The following is a 20,924-nucleotide window of genomic DNA, read 5'->3' as shown; positions in this document are numbered from 1 at the left end:
GTTGTTTAATTAAGCCTCCTTCTCATTATTCTGCATTATTCTGCTTCAGCTTTTTAAAGTAAACTATTTAAACCATTTATTATGGAAGAAAACTTTAGCATTAGAGGGATGCTAAACCATTTTGGTAGAATAAGTGACCATAGGTGGTCCATTTGGTTAGGAATGCTGCATTGCTGCATCTGGGTACCTACCTGGGTAATCTACCTGCATAATGTTTTAGGAGTTCTGGAGTTACACTAAATTTTCTCTAATAATATGTTTAGAAAGCAAAGCAGCCATGGCACAGAAAAGCCTAAACCCAGGGCAGCTAGATGCGTCTACACTGTGGACACACCGGTGTGTAGATATAATGTTTGGTGTCCCCACAGGCGTGGATGCCCGTGTTGGGTTGCAAGGTTTTTCAATTCGTACTCCCAGAGGAGCACATTCAAAGGGCAGGGAGACAACAGTTGATGAGCAGGGGCTTTCCTTCCCAGAAGAATAAAAGCCGCACAATTAAAATGTTGGCCTGTTTGGAAACAGTATCTAAATAGTAAAAGCAGCATTTGATCCTGCATAATTTTATCACACCACATGGACGTTTTTCACGCTTGTCTTCCATTAAACCAACTATAGGGGTTAAAAAATGCACTCTGAAATGGTTTTAGGTTGCACTGGATCACAGTTAGTTGTTAAAAGAGTCACTTTTCTCAGCTTTTAATAGAAAAGAATGAAAGACTGACCTTTTCAGATAAGTAGCATAAACCGTTTACTTTACTTTACAGCATCTCTAGCAATGATGTGTTTAAAAGCCTTTAAAAAACATGCTGATGCAGAGACATGGTGACCCCAAGGTGCCACGCTCAGCTCCACTTTTGGAAGGAGGGAGCTTATGAGAACATTTTCTGCCTGTCTCACCATCATCCTCACCACCATGTTAAACTTGGGTGTTCAAGCTGTTTTTTCTTGTTTTAATTCCAGTTGTTTTAAACCTCGTTTATTGCTGACAGTTTCTCAGCGGGATAAGAAGCATGTTTCTTGTCGTTAAGCAATTTAAGAGAAATCACCTTATTAATCACTACTTAAATGTTCTTGATGTTGGGTTTCCTGCTAAATAAATGTCTTTAAATCAAAGGTTGGATTTCATTTTTGAAGATTGAGATGGTGGTGCTGCAATAAAGCATTAAAAAAAAACTACATGCAATTTAAGGTTTTTACACATCTGTACCAGGATTACAAATAATTATATAAGCAGCTGTAAAAAATCTAACATAGATACACAAACCCAGCTCTAGATCGTGAGATTTAGAGAAAATTGTAGTGATTAGTGGTTTAGATCAAAACGTGCATTTAGGCTTTTATGGTTATTATGATTTGACGTTTGCAGACATGCATCGGGATGATGTGGACATGGCGCTGAGTTTAACGGCTGTCTAAGGTCATTTATTTTTGTCACTGTGTGAGTTTGTGTCTCATGCTGGACAAACAATCCTCCAAACCATTAAAAAAAAAAAAAAAAGTCCCACAAAAAAACTGTAACAACTGGTCCCAGAGGTCTGTAGTCCGATTACCAGCCGCTGAATCCAGTTGGAGAGTCAAACTTTTGTGGAACAAAGTGTGCAAAGTGTGACCCCCCCCATCCAGATCTGTTGCTGAGGGCACTGGCAACTTGCCAGGGGTGGAAAAATCTATAAGCCATTGCGTAATAAACCTTATCTTTACCTTGTTTGAACCCGGCGCAAGAGCCACAGCTGTGTGAACACACAAACAGAGAAATGAGTGTGTTCTTGTCTCTGCGTGAGCAGGAGAGTGGGTGATCAGTAGGGACAGACAACAAACATAAAGTCACTTCTTTGTGGCTGCTTTTCAGGGCTTACCCTCATAAAAACACTCATCACTCCAGTTTGATTTAATGTCGCTGGCTGAAAAGCTGTCAAACTGAAGCGGGCGGAAGGTCAGTTAGGTCACTATCTGGAGCAAGTTGGGGCCACGTGAAATACACCACATTTATCAAATGCTAATCAGATCAAGTTATAGCTTTTCTGTCCATGAAAACCAAACTGGGGCATCCAAGTCAGAGCGACGGGTGCAGTGTATGTTGGAGTTACTCAGTGCATAACTGTAGATAGGAAATTAGATTTCAGACTGAATTAAAAGCTGTCAGGCCTCTTATGTTTGGCACCTTTCCTTTATTGGCAGATATCTATCTGGTGTGCTTGTGCATATTTGGATGTCGTGCTCAGAGTCAGTCCTCACCTGCAGCTTTCTTCGGGAGCTAATAGTGTTTCAGCTCCTGGGGGAGGGAGGGAGAGAAATGTTTTTATTGGACGCCGTCAAATCGGGTCAGAGTTGCTCACTTTCACTTTGTCCTGCGGAGTGTGTAACCTCGCTGGTGTTGCTGTTATGAGTTATCTAACAAACACACATGATAATTATTTGCTCACTAAGTGCGTTGATGGGCTAACTGTAAGATACTGTATGGGTCAGAAGTTTTCTTACACAGATCAAAGACATGAAGGTCATTCACACTGAGTTTTTATTGATTTATTTCAAGGGTTTATTTATTGGATGTGGCCTGATATTTGGCAAACAGCATACTGTAGGTGATTTTTTTAAAGTAAAGAAATGACTACATAGACCCTATTATCTACTTAAACCTTTACTAAAACTTAATTAAACCCTACTTTAGCTTTATCATATATATATTTAAGTTTTATCACACATTCTAACAAGAGGTAGATGGTTTTCTGAGATGAAAGGACATAATTACGGTTATCTCATTAGGACTGAGGTCAAAGCCCTTACTGAAGTTTGTGTTAGTCAGCTTTATCGCACCAAACACTATTTAGTTTAGCTGTAATAAAGTCAGTCCTTCTTCATTAGTCTGTCCTTATTTTTCCCTTTATGTAAAATCAAGACCAATAGCAGGAAAGCATGTTTCTGTCACCACCGTACTAGCATTGCTGCAGCTTTTTTAGACGTCAAAGTTATACATGAAATTCTCTTCCAACATGAAACACCTTTTTGATGGTGTTTGGACGGTTGATAAGATCAGCTGAAGACTTCAGGTACCCCAAATACTTAGTGATGTTGAACTCATTTCCCTGCAAACGGTGACGCTGGTGTTTCTGCAATATCCAGCTGGCCTTTGGGCAATTCCTGGTTTCTTCTTGAACATCTGAAAGAAACTTAAAAACAAAGGGGTGTTTGAACAGGACAATGATCCCAAACACAAATCTAAACTTGTTTTGGAATCGATAAAACATTATTCCAACATCAACCTAACTAAAATGTCATGGACTTTGACTTTGGGAATGAGACAAGAAACCTACCGATCTATAGGAACCAATCTTCTTCTTTGGATGGTCAAATATAAATAGCGTGAGGGATTGCCTTCGAGTCAATGAGTCGATGCAATCAACTGGTTTTCCTTTGAATCAATCTGACTGTATGATCTGGTGAACTGTAAAGTGCCCTAAGATGATATGGTGTGCATTGGCGCTATATAAATAAGCTGAATTAAATTGAACTGAAAATCCGGTATCAAAAATAATCTATATTTGTCACTGTAATGAAAAGTATCCTCTGGATTTCGCAGCAGATTTCCAAGCTCTCTCCGCAAGCATTCAGCCGCTAAGGGTCTTGCTTAAGGACCCAAGCTGGAAGACTATGTGGGTCAAACCAGGGATCTTTCAACCCTGTTCATCCTGTTGTAACCAGAGGGGCTGTCATCTACTCTAAGCCCACATCTACATGAAGTGCTCATTATTTCAGCCCAGCAAATGTGGACATTCACCTGAATATACTGAATGCACCTGAAAATGCTGTAAAATTATGCCAGACCTGTTGTTGGTGATGTGACGCAATAACAGAAACAAGTTCAGTAAGCAGAGATGGGAATTGGGCACAAGACCGAATGTCGCCATTGTTGTTGTCATTTTTAGGTTTGCCTTGAGGCAGACCGACGACACACCCTGGTTTGTGTGGATGATAGACAGATTTGATAAAGTATTTATTGGTTTAGGCCTGAGCTTCTTCATTAGGATGGGAATTAAATAGCCAGAATGATTTTGGACGCAAACAAAAAGTTAAAAACACTTGTTGCACGTATCCAAAGGCTACTGGGGGTTTATGTGTATGTTTTAGTCGTCATACTGTATGAGTCATACCAATTTGGCCCCGTTTACATAGAGAAAGCATACATTCAAACTTGTGAACCCAAGTCTTTCTTTCTTTTTTTTTTTTTTTTTTTATCATCTTGGTAGTATTTTGTATTGTCGTCCACCCTAAATGGCTTTATCCATTTACGTTGATGATGAATGTATAAGAAGTTCGTGCTGGTAATATCCAGGGAGCTACGGTCCTCACTATCATAAGGTACTCAGCATGTGATCGAGTCATCTCTGTATGACATGGGGAGACTGATTCTTTTTTTATGGTGGTGATTTCTGTTAAATGGCCTCTAATGACTACTGATAATCCCCACATGCAGCTAAGCACACTGGAATCACCAGCAGGCTGTTGTTTGTTAATGCTCCACTAAAAACTAAAACACATGCAGATGTGTGTGGGGCTTAACCACTAACCCATTTGAGATTGCAGCTTTTTCCTTTTTTTCTTTTTTCAAGTAATGCTGTACCTTATTCTCTGGCATGCTGTGGGACCCATTTCACCACAGGTGAGAGCCCACATTTTCAAATGCTTCTCTTTCCTCACCCTCGAACTGCCCTGTGCAAAAGGTCAATCAGTGATTGAGAGGCGATGGCGGTTTGGGGCTTAAGCACCAAAGCTGTACGCAAGAACGGGGCCTCGGATGGGGGGTTGAACTTGGCCGGTTGTTGCGCACTGCATCATTTTTCACCTCATGCATTGCATATGCATTCGTGTGAATGCTGTGTAAACGTTTGTGAGACTGACTGCTGATATGTTTGTGTTTATTGACTCAAAGAGACGGGCCGTGGCTGCGCACACAGCGGTGTACGGGTGGCAGGGGTCCAGGCTTGGGGGAAACGTGTGTGTTTAAAGTACACACAGGCCTAATTATGCTGATTTAAGCATTCTTGCGGTCCTCCCTCTGGCTTGTGGTGTGTTAACTGGCACGGCGGCGTCCAGCAGAGAAGTGAGGCAGGGAAAGAAAAAAAAAGCAGGGAAAAAAGATAAAGAATACAGTGATGGAAACAGGAGGTTTAATGGGAAACAAAGAATAAAGGAGGAATATATAGAAGAATCTAGGGCAGAGTCAGAGCATGTCTTCTCCTTATGCTGGTTAACGCAGAGGAAAAACATACACCAGGACCAAACTTTCAGGCAGGTTTTTTCCTTCCTTCCTTCAGCGTTAACAGTGTGCTCGCTCTCTGTATTTATTTTTATATTCAGATGTTATGGATTGCTCCGGGAAAAGGCCGTCCCCTTTCCCAGCAGCCGAATGAATAAAGCTTGAAAGTTTAGTGTGAAGTCTGACAGAAAAGGAAGAACTTAGCACGGACGACTATGACGTTTTTAAAAATAAAAGGCCAATTAATAAAATAAAATATAAAAATTGGAAACCTACTGTTAATGGCTGGCTTTATAACCAGTTTTTGCACCTCATTCCTACTTTTAGGGCAAATTCAAGTAAAAATGATTTCCTTTTTAAATAACTATCAACTTATAACCACAAATTTCACAGTAATTTATTATGATTTAACTTGGAAGATAGACATGAAGTAGTGCAAAATTGTGAAGTGGATAGAAAATTAGCAACAAGCATTAACAAAAAAAAACCCATATACTGATACTTCTTTACTAAATCTAACCAGCACAGCACAGCATACTTCTGGAAGAAGCTGGAATAAAAAGTTACTATTTGGGCTGCACGCACAACCCTATGGTTGGAGGAAAACCAATGCTGCACACAGAAAGCATCCCCACAGCATAATGCTACCAACACTCTGTAAACCCTATTAGCCTTTGGAAACATGGGCGCTACAGTATCATGCTGTGGGGATAATTTTCTTGAGAAGGGAAGATCCTAAACTTGCAATTATAGCTTTAATAAAATGGATTAGATCAAAGTATATGAAGTTCTTAAATTGGCCAGGTCAATGAGTTAAAACGCTTTGAATACTTTAGAAAGGTATATAATGGTTGAAAGTGGAAGAACTAACAAAAAATATAAAACCGACTCAGCTTACAGTGCATTTTTAACTTAATTTTTTCATTCTTCTGTGTTACCATTATGGCCATTTTGGTAGTTTTTGCAATGCAGTTTTGTTTCCTTGATAAATTCCTAACACTTAAGGCTGCACAAAAGGCCAGCACAAGTTCTCCCTATAACTCAGCAGAGCAGAGATTGATGAGCTTGGCTGGTGTGTATTCAAGCCGCCTTTCACGCAGGTGATAAAATCCTGCTGGAGAAGCAGGCGAATCTGTTCAGTGTCTTCGGGTTCATTGCTGCTAGCATGAGGCATCTCGCCACATAAAAAGCACATGTCTGGAAATATGCTTTTTCTTTTGATTCACCTTTTCTCTCTCATCTTTTCCTCTTCTGTTATTCATATTTTATTTGCTTATCTTTGATCCTTCTGCCGTAGACCCTTCCTCCTTTATTGGTTCCCTTACATCTGCCAAGTTGTCCGTTGGCCTCTCTGCTTTACCTCATCCTTTCCTCTCTGCTTCTCCTCTCTGTGGTTCCCTTCAGGAAGAGCCTCAGTCTTATCTGGGATATGCTGGATTTGCTGGGCTTAAAAGCCACTTCTCTAACTTTCAGTCTGTCCCTCCTGAGAACAGCACAGCCTATCTTGAACAGTTTCCTCATTCAGAGGGTCGGTTTATCCAAAAGAATGTTGCTGATCAGGCAAACGTATCACCTCATGATAATCCTTTACCTGGCTCTCCATCTTCTGCTCCGCTCCACAAACTAAAACATTTCATATTGGATATCTCTGGCCACGTTGAGGAATGCTAATGTATCATAACCATATTATACCACTTAAAGTTTGCTAATGGCGCCAAGCAGTATCAAGAGAATCAAATCTCTGCATTACTTCAGCCTAAAAAAAATAAAAAATAGCATGTTTTGATTTTCCTCTGCGTAAATAGGCTGACAGATCCTCCAAATTTGCAGAAACAATGGCTTCGTTGTGTTCACATAATGCAATTTCTCCAGGAAATGGAAAGCTAGCCTAAATAAAAATGAGGCCAAACCCTATTTTGCATTTGATCCAATGCCTGCTGTGTTCGCTTGTAAGTTATGTGAGGATTGTGCAGTTTGGTCTCAGTTTGAAGGAATTTTCTGAATACACTAGAATGCCTAAGAGACAGTTGGAGGATTGATTATTGAGTATTTGACTATTAGGGGATGGTAACAAACCACTTTGAAACAAGTTCACAATGAATGAGATTTGATCCAAAGCCAGCGCCCTTTTCTGAAGGGAGGAATTAGCTGCTTTTATTTTAAGGTCCTGTATGAGTTGAGGATGGAGATCCTCCACCCGTGTTGACTCACAGAGGGACAGTGGTGATGTCTGAGGCGATGCTTGAAAATCCCCGAACGGAACTGAAAAGGCAGACCCTTCTTTCTGTGGGCGTGCAGAAGCCTTTGCCTTAGTTGCATCTGTGTGTTTGTTTCTGCGTGCGTGTCTTTTAGTCCTGACAGCCAAGAAAGCCTCGGCAGCGTTCTGACGTGGCAGCTCCCGCTGCTTTCATTCCTGCTGGCTCGCTCTTCTGGGATACTATCTTTCCTTTCAATCACATGTTTTAAAAAAGGAGAATGAGGCCCTTTTTTTTTCTTTTTATATGAGATCATTTTTGCTAAAAGTTTAGGAAATACAAGCAAAACCGTGGTATGTACTTAAATAAACAACACAGAGGGGAAATATTCTTCATTGCCACGACAGCGCATTGCACAACTATCCATATTTCTTTAAAAACTTTTTCAGATTTAGTTATTAGGCAACAAACCTCATAATTTTTTTTCATGGGACTTTATTTCAGAACAGATAATGGTCACTTTTTTATTTTTGGTCACCCCCCTCATTACTCTGACACCCCTTAGAAAAATCCAGTAAAACCAACTGCCTTTAAAGGTCTGCTAATTATTAATTAGTCTGACCATATACTCGCACTTGTTCTGGAGAGCTCATATGTTTGTTAGAAAACCTTGATGAGACAGATTGGGGATAAAGTTGTCAGCTTAAGTCAGAACCACAGCCTAGACACAAATGGTAACACTGGAGGAGCTGGAGAGATTTACTGCTAATCTGCAGACAGGATGACTTTCAGACGGAGGTTTTTAATAAAAAACAAAGAAGTCTAGTTCATAGGTTTTCACAAGTCATTACGTTCTGGACTCATAAGACCAAAGTTAGACGCAATGGCCTGCATGCAAAATTATGACCCTGAACAAAATCATCTCTACATTGAAACATGATAGCTGCAGTATCATACTAGTGTCAGGCTTTGCCATTCACCAAAAGTCAAAGTGTGTTCTACCACCAGGCATATGGGAAGTGGTAGAGAGTTGCACACCACACTTTTTAGAGTTTAGATAACCTTTTTTGAAAAAAAAATCTTTTAGAACAATTATGCAAATCTCTGTGTCAAGTTGTCGCATGAAATCTCAACCAAATGCATTAAAGTTAATGTTTATAATGCGATGAATGGTAAAAGAAAAATGAAAAAAAGAAGGTGTGAATACTTTTTCTAGAGATTTTTGGCACATTTATTTATTTCTTTGCCGGAGCAAGAAATAAATCTGGCAAGACTGTATCTGAGGCCATCATAGACACATTTAGTTATACATAAATAGTGTCCCAGTTATAGGCTATTCTTTATCCCAGCACAATAGAGGGTTTTTTATCTCAAGGCGAACACAAAACACTGTCTGCAAATCCACCACATGCAAGCTATTAGGTGGTAATTTTCATGTAGTGTAGCGTAAAATGCGTGTGCTTGTCCTTTCTTACTGAAACAGTGCGTCATAACAGCTGTTGCACAAAAGAAATCACAGTTTGGAACTTTGCTTTTACAGAGATATGTGTGATTTCTGAACGCTGCAAAAATACTAAGCATATGCAGAGCTGGCTATGAAAAGCAGCTTGGATAAATATACACTTCTTGATTTTGCTTTTTTCTCTGGGCTGTTTTTAAGGTATTTTTTTATCGAGGTGGGTTTCCTCCATTTTATGTCCCCTCCGAGGACCTGTACTTATGGCCGTCTGCCTGCGGTACTGTGGTGCTACTGAGGTCTGAACGACGTGGTAGTTTAGGATAAGCGTGGTCGCAGAAGAGATAGCTCCACTCGCTCACTGACAGAGGCACCCATCTTCACCGTGTGTCTGTCTGCCCTCCCCTTACTTTTGGTTGGAGAAAAAAAACAAAGCCGGTGGTTATGGATGATAAAAGTTTCAAAGTGATTTAGCTGTTGTTGTTGTGTGGATGTGCATGCATGACTCTCTGTGGCTTTGGAGGCTCTGTCTCCTGCCCTGCGTGTGTTCTAGGCCTCATCCCTTTTCCTCCGGATTGGCACAGGGGTCGCTCAGCAGGGAACGCCACTCAAAATGGGCAATGTGACCTTTAACCCTTGCAGTTTCATTTCCAAGAAGTGCCACCAGATCAAACAGACCATGTCCTTTGCTGCACAAACTCTGTGAGGCATAGCGAAGCCTGGGACCCTGTTCTCCAAGGTCCGTATGGAAAGAAGACCTTTTGATGAGTTCAAAGCCGCATAGGAAGCCACACAAGCTAGTGAGAGTAGACAAGGCAGAGTGCACAGGCAAATTCCTGTTCATATCATGCCACAGGGAGTGGGCACAATTTAACCCTCGCCATCCCAAACCGGGCCCAAAAAACCCTCTGCATGTGATCTGCTAAAATAAATCTTTACACAACAATATTTCTGCCAGTAGTTGATCCCTGATGTGAAAAAAGTATTTCAACATAAACAGCTAACATGGTCAATATTTGTTGTTTGTATTTTTACAACCTTCTATTTTTTTTTTTTTATTATGCACCTCTATTAAGCTGCACTGATCGATTTGTCCACCTAGAGCAATTTTTTGTTAAGATATTCCAAGGACCTTCAAATTGACATCCATTGGGCCTTAGTTTTGTTAATTTTTAAGACCTATGCTAAAACACAACATTTGTTTTGACAATTTTATTAGAATTTTATCCCATATTTAAATTGAATGAACCGACATTAGGCAGCAAAATTGATGACCTGAGGATCTTTTTTTAAATTACCAAGGGTTTGACAATATGATGTAAGGTTATTTGCATCATGGAGTTTACGACAGCGACTTATGGATTTTAGCAATATTTTGGTTTAAATTTAGAAATTTTATTTTCACGTCTTTACCAATGTCAACGATTCAATGCTAGACTAAGTTAGCTATGGTGGCCCTTGGAGCAAGTTTGTAAGGGGCATCATAAGGGCTACAAAACATATCAATTTGTCTTATTAACCAGTGGCTTACTGGTTTTCTGTTACTTATTGTCCCTGCAAAGCAATAGATATGAGGGTATTAGTGAAATAATTTAGTAATTTGGTATTTGATGTCTAATTTTAGATTCCAGATCTTGCTATTTAGGAAACATTTTACCAGTTTGTTTTGAAGTGATCATAAGTACATGTCTAAAACACATCAGATATGACCTGAACTGGACTTTATTTAAAGACTGTCTCAATTGCGGAAACATATTTCTGAAATTACAACATTGGCATACCAGATTTTTTCCAAAATATAGTTCAAATATGTTTGCATGACCAAAGATATTCTTCTAGCAGAAGGAGGAGCTTGCATTGGGTGATAAATGTGATAACCCCTTTGATATTAGTTTATACTGACTTCAGCAGGCGAAGTGGTGTTGACAGCAGCTACGCTCTGATTTGTGACACACAAACTTGACTTTGACAAGATATGTAGCGGTGTTTCAGTACCAGTAGTGAGATCCCATTACTTTGCTAATGAGCACACTTCTTTAGGTTTCACAAGTCGAAACCGAGGCTTCTTGAGAACGCTTACATTGTGTAAAAACACAAACAATCTAAGTGAAGTGCGTAACTGTGCAAAAATCTGTCAAGGAGGCAATCAATCATGCAAAACAAGAAATAGATCTACATGGTGGATAGGAAAAGGTGTGAAAGTTGTTGTTTTTTCAGCAAACCCATCTTTGGCATGGAATGTTTGCAGATTCAAGGACTACAGAAATTATAAGGCATAGTGCTGCTGTCTTCACAACTCATATGTTGAAGCCAGTCCTGGGTTTAAATCTATACCTGGAGGCCTTTGTTGCCTTCCTTTCTTCACCCCTTTCTGTCTGTTTACTTTTAAATAAAGGCCACTATTGCTACAAAATATAAATAAAAGAAATAACAAGACATAGAGAAAATGTATATTTATGGGAGGTTTTCTTGAGATGCTAGGGGAGCTGCTAGCTGCAGAGAGAATGGCCTAAGCAAAGAAAAGGAGAAAGAAAGCGCAAAAGGGGGTTTCTGCACTTGCCTGTCTGGCACCGGCAGAGTAATGAGAGTACAACCCCGAGTGAGGCGAGCAGTGTGTGACAGAGAGGCAGAGAGAGAGGCAGTGGCACAATGAAAAGAGTTGAAGTGGTGAAAGAAGTGGGAAATACTAGAGTATGGCCGGATGACAGCTGAAATGGAGAAAGTGCACCGATTTTGGTTGGACTGAGGTGAGTGAGGGAAACCAGAAGGGGTAGGGAAGGGAAGACTGCTGGGAGCAGGGTTTCAGACTACAGCAAGAGGTACAAGGAGATAAATAAAGGAATGAGGGGTAGACGAAGCTTAGAGGGTACAAAAAGAATGCGCGAGTTTGGGTCGTAGTAAATCATTTGCATAAAGTGTGAGGGCACGGTGCCCGGCTTCGGCAGAGAGGCTGGCATCTCGCCTTTACGGCTGGCAGAACAGGACGCGGGGAGGAATAAAAGAAAGAAGAGGGGGGGAGAAAGAGTGATGGAGAAAGTCTCTCAATAGTGCATCTCTTATGCGAGGACGCAGGCCTTGGCTGCCGGCGGAGCAGGGCACGATGGAGGGGAGGGGGATATCGGCTTTCATTATCAGCTTGAATCCTGCTGCATTGGCTAATCATGAGGTTCAAAGCCCTGACTGCAGCTGTAGGCAGGGCACGGTGGCCAGCCTGTGCTGCTGGCATGTAGTGACTGGAAAGCTGAAAGGTGTGTGAAGCGTCTGCCGGAGTTTGGAAGGAGACAATAGGTGTGAGACTGACAGTAGAGCTGACTTGCTCCTCGCTTATGAGCACAGCGCCCAGCTGAACTTATCAGGAATAATAGCAGTGGTACAAGGTAAAACCCCTCACCAGCAGTGATGCATGTTTGTGAGAGGCTTTATTTGTATTTGGACACCCTATAATGTATAATGCATAGAGACAGGCCAATTGTACTTGGCCCCTGGGCAGAATTGGATTATGGAGCCCTCTAGCTGGTTGTCAACCACCCACCACACAACACATATTCATTTTTCCTGGCTTTATTCTATTTCTTAAGTTAAGGAGTTAACATTAAGAATTTCATACAACTTTTATTGCCAAAGTTGGGGCCATGACCCCCCCTTGGGAACCTTATTAAACCCGCATGGGGTCCGCTTCAGAAATTAAAAGAATCAATGAAAAGGTGTGATAAGAGCTTAAAGATACAAACAGAAGCTTCACTTAAAAATGGCCAAAAGTAGCTACTTTTTTTCCTGATGTTTTTTGTGATGAAAAGTTTGGGAATGGTTTGGGAAACCTCTGCACATGATGAAAAACAGATACTTTTACAAGAAAGTAAATTGCAGGTTAGTTATTTACATCAGGTAAGCTACTTACTACTCACGACCTTCCACCAAAATCCCAATTAAAAACAAAAAACTGTCTGAAAAATCCTAATTTAAAGAGGTTTTGTTGGCTCACAAATAATTTTCAAACAAGCTTTATAAATACAGAATGCAACAAAACATTGGACAGATTAAAATGAGGAGATTCCCTTAATGAAATTCTTCTTAAACTGGGTCTGGATATGCAGCAAAAAACTCTTCAAATATAGCTTAAAATATGTCCCAGTCTGATTTATGAAAAGGAAGGCCGGACAGTTTCATAGTTCCCAGAATATGCTTTGCTGAACTCTGTATGAGGAGTTCTGTTTACACTTAAATGTTCGAGGAGACGATCAGAGATGCTGAAAAAACCACTCCAACCTCAAAACAATCTTGACAGAACAAATTTTTAAACAGCCCCAGTCATTAGAGAGCCCTTCATCTTATCAGAGGAGCACTCGGATTTTGTAGCTGGGGCTGGAAAAGTCATGACCCCAAAGGAAAAGGCAGATTTGAGTCTAACATTACCCACGTCCGCAGCGCTGTCAGAAGCGGCCCGGCTTGCCATCAGTCCTCGTATAGTTTGGAGCTGCTTTAACGCTCCCTCGCCCGCCTGCTCAGTCTCTCCCTCTCAGTCTCATGCCACAAATGGCTTCCAGACTTTCACACATAGTAATGCTTCAGTGTGTAAACAGGCGTAATTACAAACGATGAGCAGGCACACTTTTAACATCAATCTGTAGTGATGAAAGAAAGATAGCAGAAAATTTGGATTTTTATTTTCTTCTTTCCTTTTGGGGATCTGAATAAATTGAGCTGAAGCAAGGATTTGTTTTGCAGAAAACGTTAGTAGAAACACTGTGTCCATATGTCAAGGCAGATGCTGGGGCTGAAGGATGAAAAATGACATTTTTATATTATAATATTGCTCATCAGGAAATAAAAGATGACATTAATGTTTCCATAATTTATTTTCCTCCACTTATGGGCTGTTCAGCACTTTGCAAAATATAAATTTTATAGGGTTTGAAAAAGACCATCAAATATTCTTTTAGTAAAACTTTTCATATGTCTTTTAATGCATTTGCCTATACAATAGAGCTAGAAGTGTTATTTATTGATAAAATACCAATTCCTTTAAAATGTTCAAGCTAAAAAAATAAATAAATTTATGTGAATATAATACAGATAATATTAATAGATCAAATAAATATTAGTCCTTCAAATCAAACAGCCCGTCTGTACTGGTCAGAACAAACACACACACACACACACACACCTCCACACACACACACACACCAAGCTGCTGAGACTCGTAGCTGAACCAGATGTGTCACAACTGGAATATATCTTTGACATCTTCAGTGTAAATTGACAATAACCAAGATGTTGTAAAGGAAACACTGTGAGAGATCTCATTTTGGAATGTGTGTGTGTGTGTGTGTGTGTTTCACATTATTTGACTGGGAAAGAAAAAAAAAACACAAAAAAAAAAAGAAAAACCAAATGTCTATAATTTGTGTTAGAAAAACTGTCTTTTCCTTACTGGGATAAATGTTATTATGTTTAAATATTTAATTATTATGATATGTATTTTGTTATTAAAATATGTATTTGCAGCTAACTATTATCACTATCAAATAGTCAAAAATATTACAATCAATAACAATTACTATAATGGTAATTATCTGCTTCTAATTAAATATTTCTATTTTTATTGTTTTCTATTTTTATTTATAATAAGACTTTCATATTCTACAATTTATTTAATATTTTCACCTTTTCTTAAATGTATTACAATTGTTATTATTAGGTTTTTAAATAAATCACCTTTTCAAAATATTGCAAACCACCTACTTATGTTTTAAACATTTTAGGCAATTTAGAGCTTAAAATGAGAAAGAGCTTTAGTTATTATATAAAACAGCTGCTTCTGTTCTTACATTTTGAAAAGCTATTAATACACTCAATAATAATATTTCTTTGATTAAAAAAAAAAATAGACCCAAGTGCAAGAAGTACTGTATTTATGCTCCTGGTATAACTGCAGATGGCTCAAGCAGTGAAAAAGGTGTCATTGAATGGATGCTTTTTTAAAATCAAAAGCAAGAGATAAACAAAGTGGCTGTAAAAGGTAATTGACTTCTCCAGTAACCACTTTTATTTATTTTATTTTTTAACTTTTTTTTATTTTATTTTTTTTTTGAGCTGTCTAAGAAAACCACTGGAATCAGGCCAGAGTCCAGCCTGTGAAAATCCCTCCTATTCACTGAGCGCCCGGCTGGCCCTCCTCAAAAACTTCCTAAACGTCACGGAAACTAATTAATTAGGGACGTGTTTTGATTACCTTATTAGTTACCCCCTTTTGTCTATGAAATTGTTAAATTTGCTGTAATAAAAAAAAAGTAAGACATTTTTTTGGGGGGTGGAGTTAGGGACTGCTTGAAAAGCGGGGTCCTTTTATTTCCCCGTTTCTTTTTCCTTCTTTGGTTCAGCGCGCGCGCCTCCAGTTCTAACCTTAATTGGACCGAGTGTTTAAAAACCTCAGATCCATTTCTCCCTGCAGCAGGTTGGTGCTTCTCTTTTCTTTTCACAGACGTAAACTGAACAACACCTGTTTTCTATTTGGAAGAGAAGTGGGTCGACTGATACACAGTGGGTAGAAAAAAAAATGGATAAAAGAGAACGGTTCTTTTTTTTTCTTTGGGGGAAAAAAATTAATGTAATTTATTACAGAAATAATTTCAAAATACACGACATAGTTTGTTTTTGTTGTTGTTTTTTCTTTTTTTTTTTTTTTTTTTTTTTACATGCCCAAGAGTCGCGTTTCTCCCTTTAACTCCCAGTTATTTAAGCCGATAACTGAGGCCAAAAATAGCTTTTTAAAATAACGTTATGGGTGAAAATAAATGTAGTTTGTGTTTTATTTTATTGCTATTATCGTTTGCCACTATTTTCATCCTTTTTGGTGTAATAACCAACGCCAAGTTGCCCCAAACGTCCGTGTTTTCTTTCTAACGCGCTGAAAAAGTTCATATTTTGTTCTGGGAACTAATGCGGCTTAAATCTTCCCCCCTTTTTTTTATTTATAAAGTAGAATAAAGGGGAAGTGTCTTTCATTCCCGCCCTCCTATACAAGCTTTTATTTGCCTTTTTTTTCCTGAATTTAGGCTGCTTTGCCCAGCCTGCAGCCTGCCAAACAAAGGTCATCCGTTTGTTTTTTGTTTTTGTTGTTTTTTTAAAATGAGATATGAACTCTCACTTAAAATTTTGCATGGCAGATAAGCTGTATTATGTCCACTGGCTGAGTTATCAAAAATTGCACCTAAATTTTTATATTCATTGCAGTGAATTTCCCAGAGTAAGCAAGAGAAAGTGCCATTAATGAAAAGAAATGTGGGTTTTAAAACCACTGAAAGGACAGAGGGCCACATGGACGCCCAACCTGGGCCAAAGTCATAAACAATCTCTGCTTGGTCTGCCAAGTGATGTTCAGCCCTCTTTTTTTTATCAAAACAAAGCTTTAGTTATTTTATTTTGATTTACTCACTAATTTAATCATATAATAGGTTCATGAAGACCTTGTTCTTTTGTTGCTCGTTTTATAAGAGTTACACAGAGGAGAGAATCTGGCAGAGCTGGATCATCAAAAGAGAAATGTGTCACCAGTTTTAGGGAGAGGTTATAATTACCCTTTAAAACTATCCTGTGAATTTCATCCGTCACCTAATTACAGGATCATAGTACTGGATTTGTAAGCATCTCTGACCGTTTTTCTCTGTGCGGCTAATGAATCAAAATCTCCTAATAACCCCTTAGCATTTCTAATAATCACTCCATTTATTTGTTGTTATATGTAATAAAAAAACATACTCAACCCTTTTTAATTCAGTTTTCTTTCATTCAGTTTTCAGACCTCATCTTGCCCAACTATCTTCTCCCTTTGCCACATTTTCACATCATCAGCTCGGCTGTGTGGAGCTGGCGTATGTTAGAGTGAACAAGCGGCACCGGGCCCGGCTCGGGCCGGTCCAATAGCAGTGACCAGCCAGCAGAGCAGACCACCAACTATAGCCAGCTAGCTACCTGCCTGTGCTGCCAACTAGTCATTTACCCAGCCAGCCATACAGCTTCCCGGCCAACCTCGCAGCCAGTTCGCCAGCCTGTCAGAAGGGGCAGGCCGCACTAAATCTGATGGCCCTGGGAGCCAACCAGAGGACTCTATAGCCTTTGTAGGCCGTTCACACAGGCAACTTGTCCCGTTGCACAGCAGGTGGCTTCAACCCACAATCACATGGCTGTGCCCTCAACTTTGCCTCATGACAAGCTAGCTTTTTATGGATGCCCACTGTCGACATTCCAGTTTTGACAATGTCTCTGTAATTCCTGTGAGCCTCGTGGGCTAATTCATGCAATTTGGACAGCACCATTCAGCAAATGTGCCCCTTTTATTTATCTCTCAGTCTCTTTTTTTTTTTTTTGTAAATGTGGGAGACTGACATTTAAAAGTATTTCTAATTGGAGGGCTGTGCCATGCTTTTTTTAAAATCCAATCATTGCAAATGGAACAACATTTTGTAGAATTTGTTCTTGGTTGGTGCATTTTTAGCCAGACTTTTCTCCCAACTTGCAGAGTGACTTTTATCTGGCATTGTATAGCAGATGAGGGCAACCAGCTGTGCTCCACCAAATAAAGCCAATAGGCAATAAAGTGTCTGCAGCAGGAAAACCTGCTTTTTAATATGTCTGAGGTCTGGCTTATCTGCTTAGGAAGGCTGCTAATGAATCAGAAGTGGCTGTTTAGGACAGCTCCAATATTCGGCCGCAGTATTAAGAAGCATAACATGCGTGGGCTGCTCATGTGAAGCTGGCCACCACAGCATTTTTTTTTTTCAGCAGTCTGCTTAATTGTCTCTCACCCTCAACTAGGATTGAACCCTCATTTGTTAACAGAAACTTTTAATATGTTTCTGTGTCTGTGCTGTTGGGGGCTATTAAAGTGGAGTGAGGAAAAATGGAGAGGAGAGGAGAAGAAGGGGGCCAGTTTGGACACGAGAGAGCATTTTGAGAAGAGAGCATGTTTTTGGATGGTATTTTTTTGTTTTTTTGGGCGGGGTGGTGGTGGAGGGGGGGGTCCCCACCACCACCACCACCACCACTGCAGTCCCCCCCTCCTCCCTTTGTTTGTGTGGTAAATCCAGGAGCAGCTGCTGGTCCCAGGGTCTAGTGGGATTTTTGGGTCTGTGTTTTCTCATGCCATCCCATGCCAAGGTGGTGTAACGCGAGAACAGAGAGAGTGTGTTTTAAGCTGGTTTGTTGGGGTGACTGTGACCATGTTGGTGACGAAGGTGGTGATGGTAGTGTTGGTGCGGGGTGTTAACTTTAGGGGGCGGTTGCTGTCTGGATCCATGTAAAATTAATATCCTCTGGACTTTGCCTTTGCACTAGATTGGAACTTGTCGTTTTGGCTAATGACGTGCCTTCTGCCTGCACCGCACACAACCCCCCCCCCCCAAAAAAAAAATCCTTTCTCCACCACCAGCCACCAACCATCCACACCCCCACCTCTTTGCTTCTCCCTCTGCCATCTCTCTCTTCCCTCCCTTTGAGCAGTGGGAGCGTGCGTATTGGCTGGGCTGCGGGAGACTCGGTGCCAAATAGGTGGGCCCTCTGCATGTTGGCACAGACTCACTCAATGGTTAGAGACGGAAAGTGGAGAGGAAGAGAGAACGGGAGAGCCAGAGTTGGAGAGAAAGAAGGGGGGAAAAAGAAGCTCCACTCGGGTTTGCCAGTGGTCGTGCACAGTCTTCCAACATTTACTCGGTCCTCTTGTTTTTTTTTTTGTTTTTTTTTCCTCCTTTTCTTCTTCTCCGTTCGCACCCCCCCTTGTACAGCTCTTCTCTCTTTTTCTCTCTCTCTCTCTGACTCTTTTGCAGCTCAGAATACAACCAATACTACATGCAGGTTTGCCAACCCATTTTGTTTTTGATGGAAACATTTTTCTAATATTTTTTTGTAAACAAAGGAGAATGTTTGGATTTTTGACAAATTGATCAGTTTTTTTGCTCCAGTTATATAAATGTAATTTTTTGCACACCAGCGTCTCTGTTTTATTTGAGTCGGTTGCACAGAGATGGTTGAAAAACTTTTCTGCACTCTCCTTCCATTGTGCTCTTGAGCAGCACCTATTCCGCTCTCTGCTCTCGCTCCAGTACCTCTTGTGTTCCTGTGCTGGTATTGCACTCTTCTTTTTCCGATTTTCTCTCTCCCCCCTCGTCGCTTCTATTGGACAGTGTCTCAGCTTCTGTTTTTGTTTGTTTTTTTTTTTCCTCGCTCCTTTGTTTTGTAAAATTCACCGCAGCACTCCAACGCTCACCAGTCCCGTCACTGCGTTGGTTCTGGTCTGCATTTTAAGTTTCCCCCACAGTCGATGGATTGAATTTATGATGAAAGAGCGAAATGGTAAATACCATGTCGTTGTAGTTTTTCATTCACATTTTTAAAGCCAGTTGTTTAAAAAAATCAAAATAAATAGTGGGATTTTTATGTCTGTTTTTTTATTTAATTCTAATTCAGTATTTTTTTTACCTCTAATAATTAGTAATTATTTTAACCTAAAATAGACCATGATTCACTTATAAGTGTCAAAGTTTTCTATTCAGAACGAATATTTAAAAGAAATGTATGCAGCATATTTCCCCCCCTGGTTTGTTCATGTCTTACCTTAGCCTGTCAGTGGTTTGTATACGTGTCCTTCAGTGTGTTGTGTTAAAGAGTGGAAAGCATCCTTCGCTCTCTCTCCATCACTATCTCTCTTTCTTTCTGTCAGTCTCCTTGCGCCTCTCTCTCATTCTTTCCCTCCGCTCACACGGAGCAGGTGCCGGTCCTCCATGCTGCGTGCCGGTCCTAACTGCCTCTCCTCTCTCTTCCCCTCCTCACCCCCGCTTCCTCTCTCCCCATCCTTCTCTCCCCCGTTCTCCCCCTCTCTTTCCTCTGCCTCCTCCTGCCTCCCCCCCTCCTCCCTCTCCTCGTCCGCCCTCCCCCCGTCCTCCTCTCTCATCCAGGATGAATTCCACCCCTTCATCGAGGCCCTTCTACCCCATGTCCGCGCCTTTGCCTACACCTGGTTCAACCTGCAGGCCCGCAAGCGCAAGTACTTCAAGAAGCACGAGAAGCGCATGTCCAAGGAGGAAGAGCGTGCGGTGAAGGATGAGCTGCTCGGGGAGAAGCCAGAGATTAAACAGAAGTGGGCCTCGCGCCTGCTGGCCAAGCTCCGCAAGGACATCCGGCCCGAGTTCCGCGAGGACTTTGTGCTCACCATTACAGGCAAAAAGCCCCCCTGCTGCGTGCTGTCCAATCCTGACCAGAAGGGCAAGATCCGTCGCATCGACTGCCTGCGTCAGGCCGACAAGGTGTGGCGGCTGGACCTGGTGATGGTCATCCTGTTCAAGGGGAGTCCTCTAGAGAGCACGGACGGAGAGCGGCTTGTCAAGTCCCCACAGTGCACCAACCCTGGCCTGTGCGTCCAGCCGCACCACATCGGAGTGTCCGTCAAGGAGCTGGACCTTTACCTTGCCTACTTTGTCCACACGCCAGGTATGTTGCACTGTTACAGAGAGATCCACACATCATAGAAAATGTTTGCACTGACAGACTTAAAGAGAAACACAGGTGCAAAAATGAACATTTACTGCAGGTTTGATTCATTCTATTGGTAGGAACATACAGGTCAAATTAAGTAAAGCTTATTCTCTCTACATATGTATTTTGAAAATGGCATCTTAAATAAGACGGGCTGAATATAGAAGATACAAGTGATATTATTCCTTGTGATATAAGTAGGTCTTTTTCTTTTCCATTTTTGTGTTGTGTTCAGACAACACAGTAGAAACTGTGATAAAAAAATTAAAAACATTTGGATGTGTGTCTGGAGCATCGTTCCAGCTTGCTCTGGCAAGTTCGTGTTTATATTTCTGAAGAAGGAATTTATGGCTTCATGAGTATATATTTTGTGTCTTTTTTTATAGAAAAGAATTTGCATGCTTGTGTGAGCCTGTGTGTTTGTGTGAGAGGGATCACGGTTTTAAAATATAATGTTGTCGTTGCACAAGGGGGGAGTCACCATTTTTAATAT

At 40.7% G+C, this 20,924-nt stretch overlaps 1 protein-coding gene across 13 annotated transcripts in view; it reads left to right on the top strand.

The window, feature by feature from the left end:
• Positions 1–20,924, top strand: part of LOC119788251 (nuclear factor 1 X-type-like) — a 128,681-nt gene that overhangs the window by 26,402 nt on the left and 81,355 nt on the right. For 11 of the 13 annotated variants that reach the window (XM_038292463.1, XM_038292473.1, XM_038292468.1 and 8 more), the window contains one exon: positions 19,855–20,386. In XM_038292463.1, coding sequence (XP_038148391.1) covers positions 19,855–20,386 — 532 coding nt within the window. Of the gene's footprint in view, positions 1–18,520; positions 19,253–19,665; positions 20,387–20,924 lie in introns of those variants that run through there. The other 2 variants (XM_038292467.1, XM_038292461.1) reach the window with 2 other exon arrangements.

Source organism: Cyprinodon tularosa, unplaced genomic scaffold, assembly GCF_016077235.1.
Source record: "Cyprinodon tularosa strain WSP-4 unplaced genomic scaffold, ASM1607723v1 ctg312, whole genome shotgun sequence".
Lineage (NCBI taxonomy): Eukaryota > Metazoa > Chordata > Actinopteri > Cyprinodontiformes > Cyprinodontidae > Cyprinodon > Cyprinodon tularosa.
The sequence above is the reverse complement of the archived record's forward strand: the minus strand, read 5'-3'. Positions and strand labels throughout refer to the sequence as shown.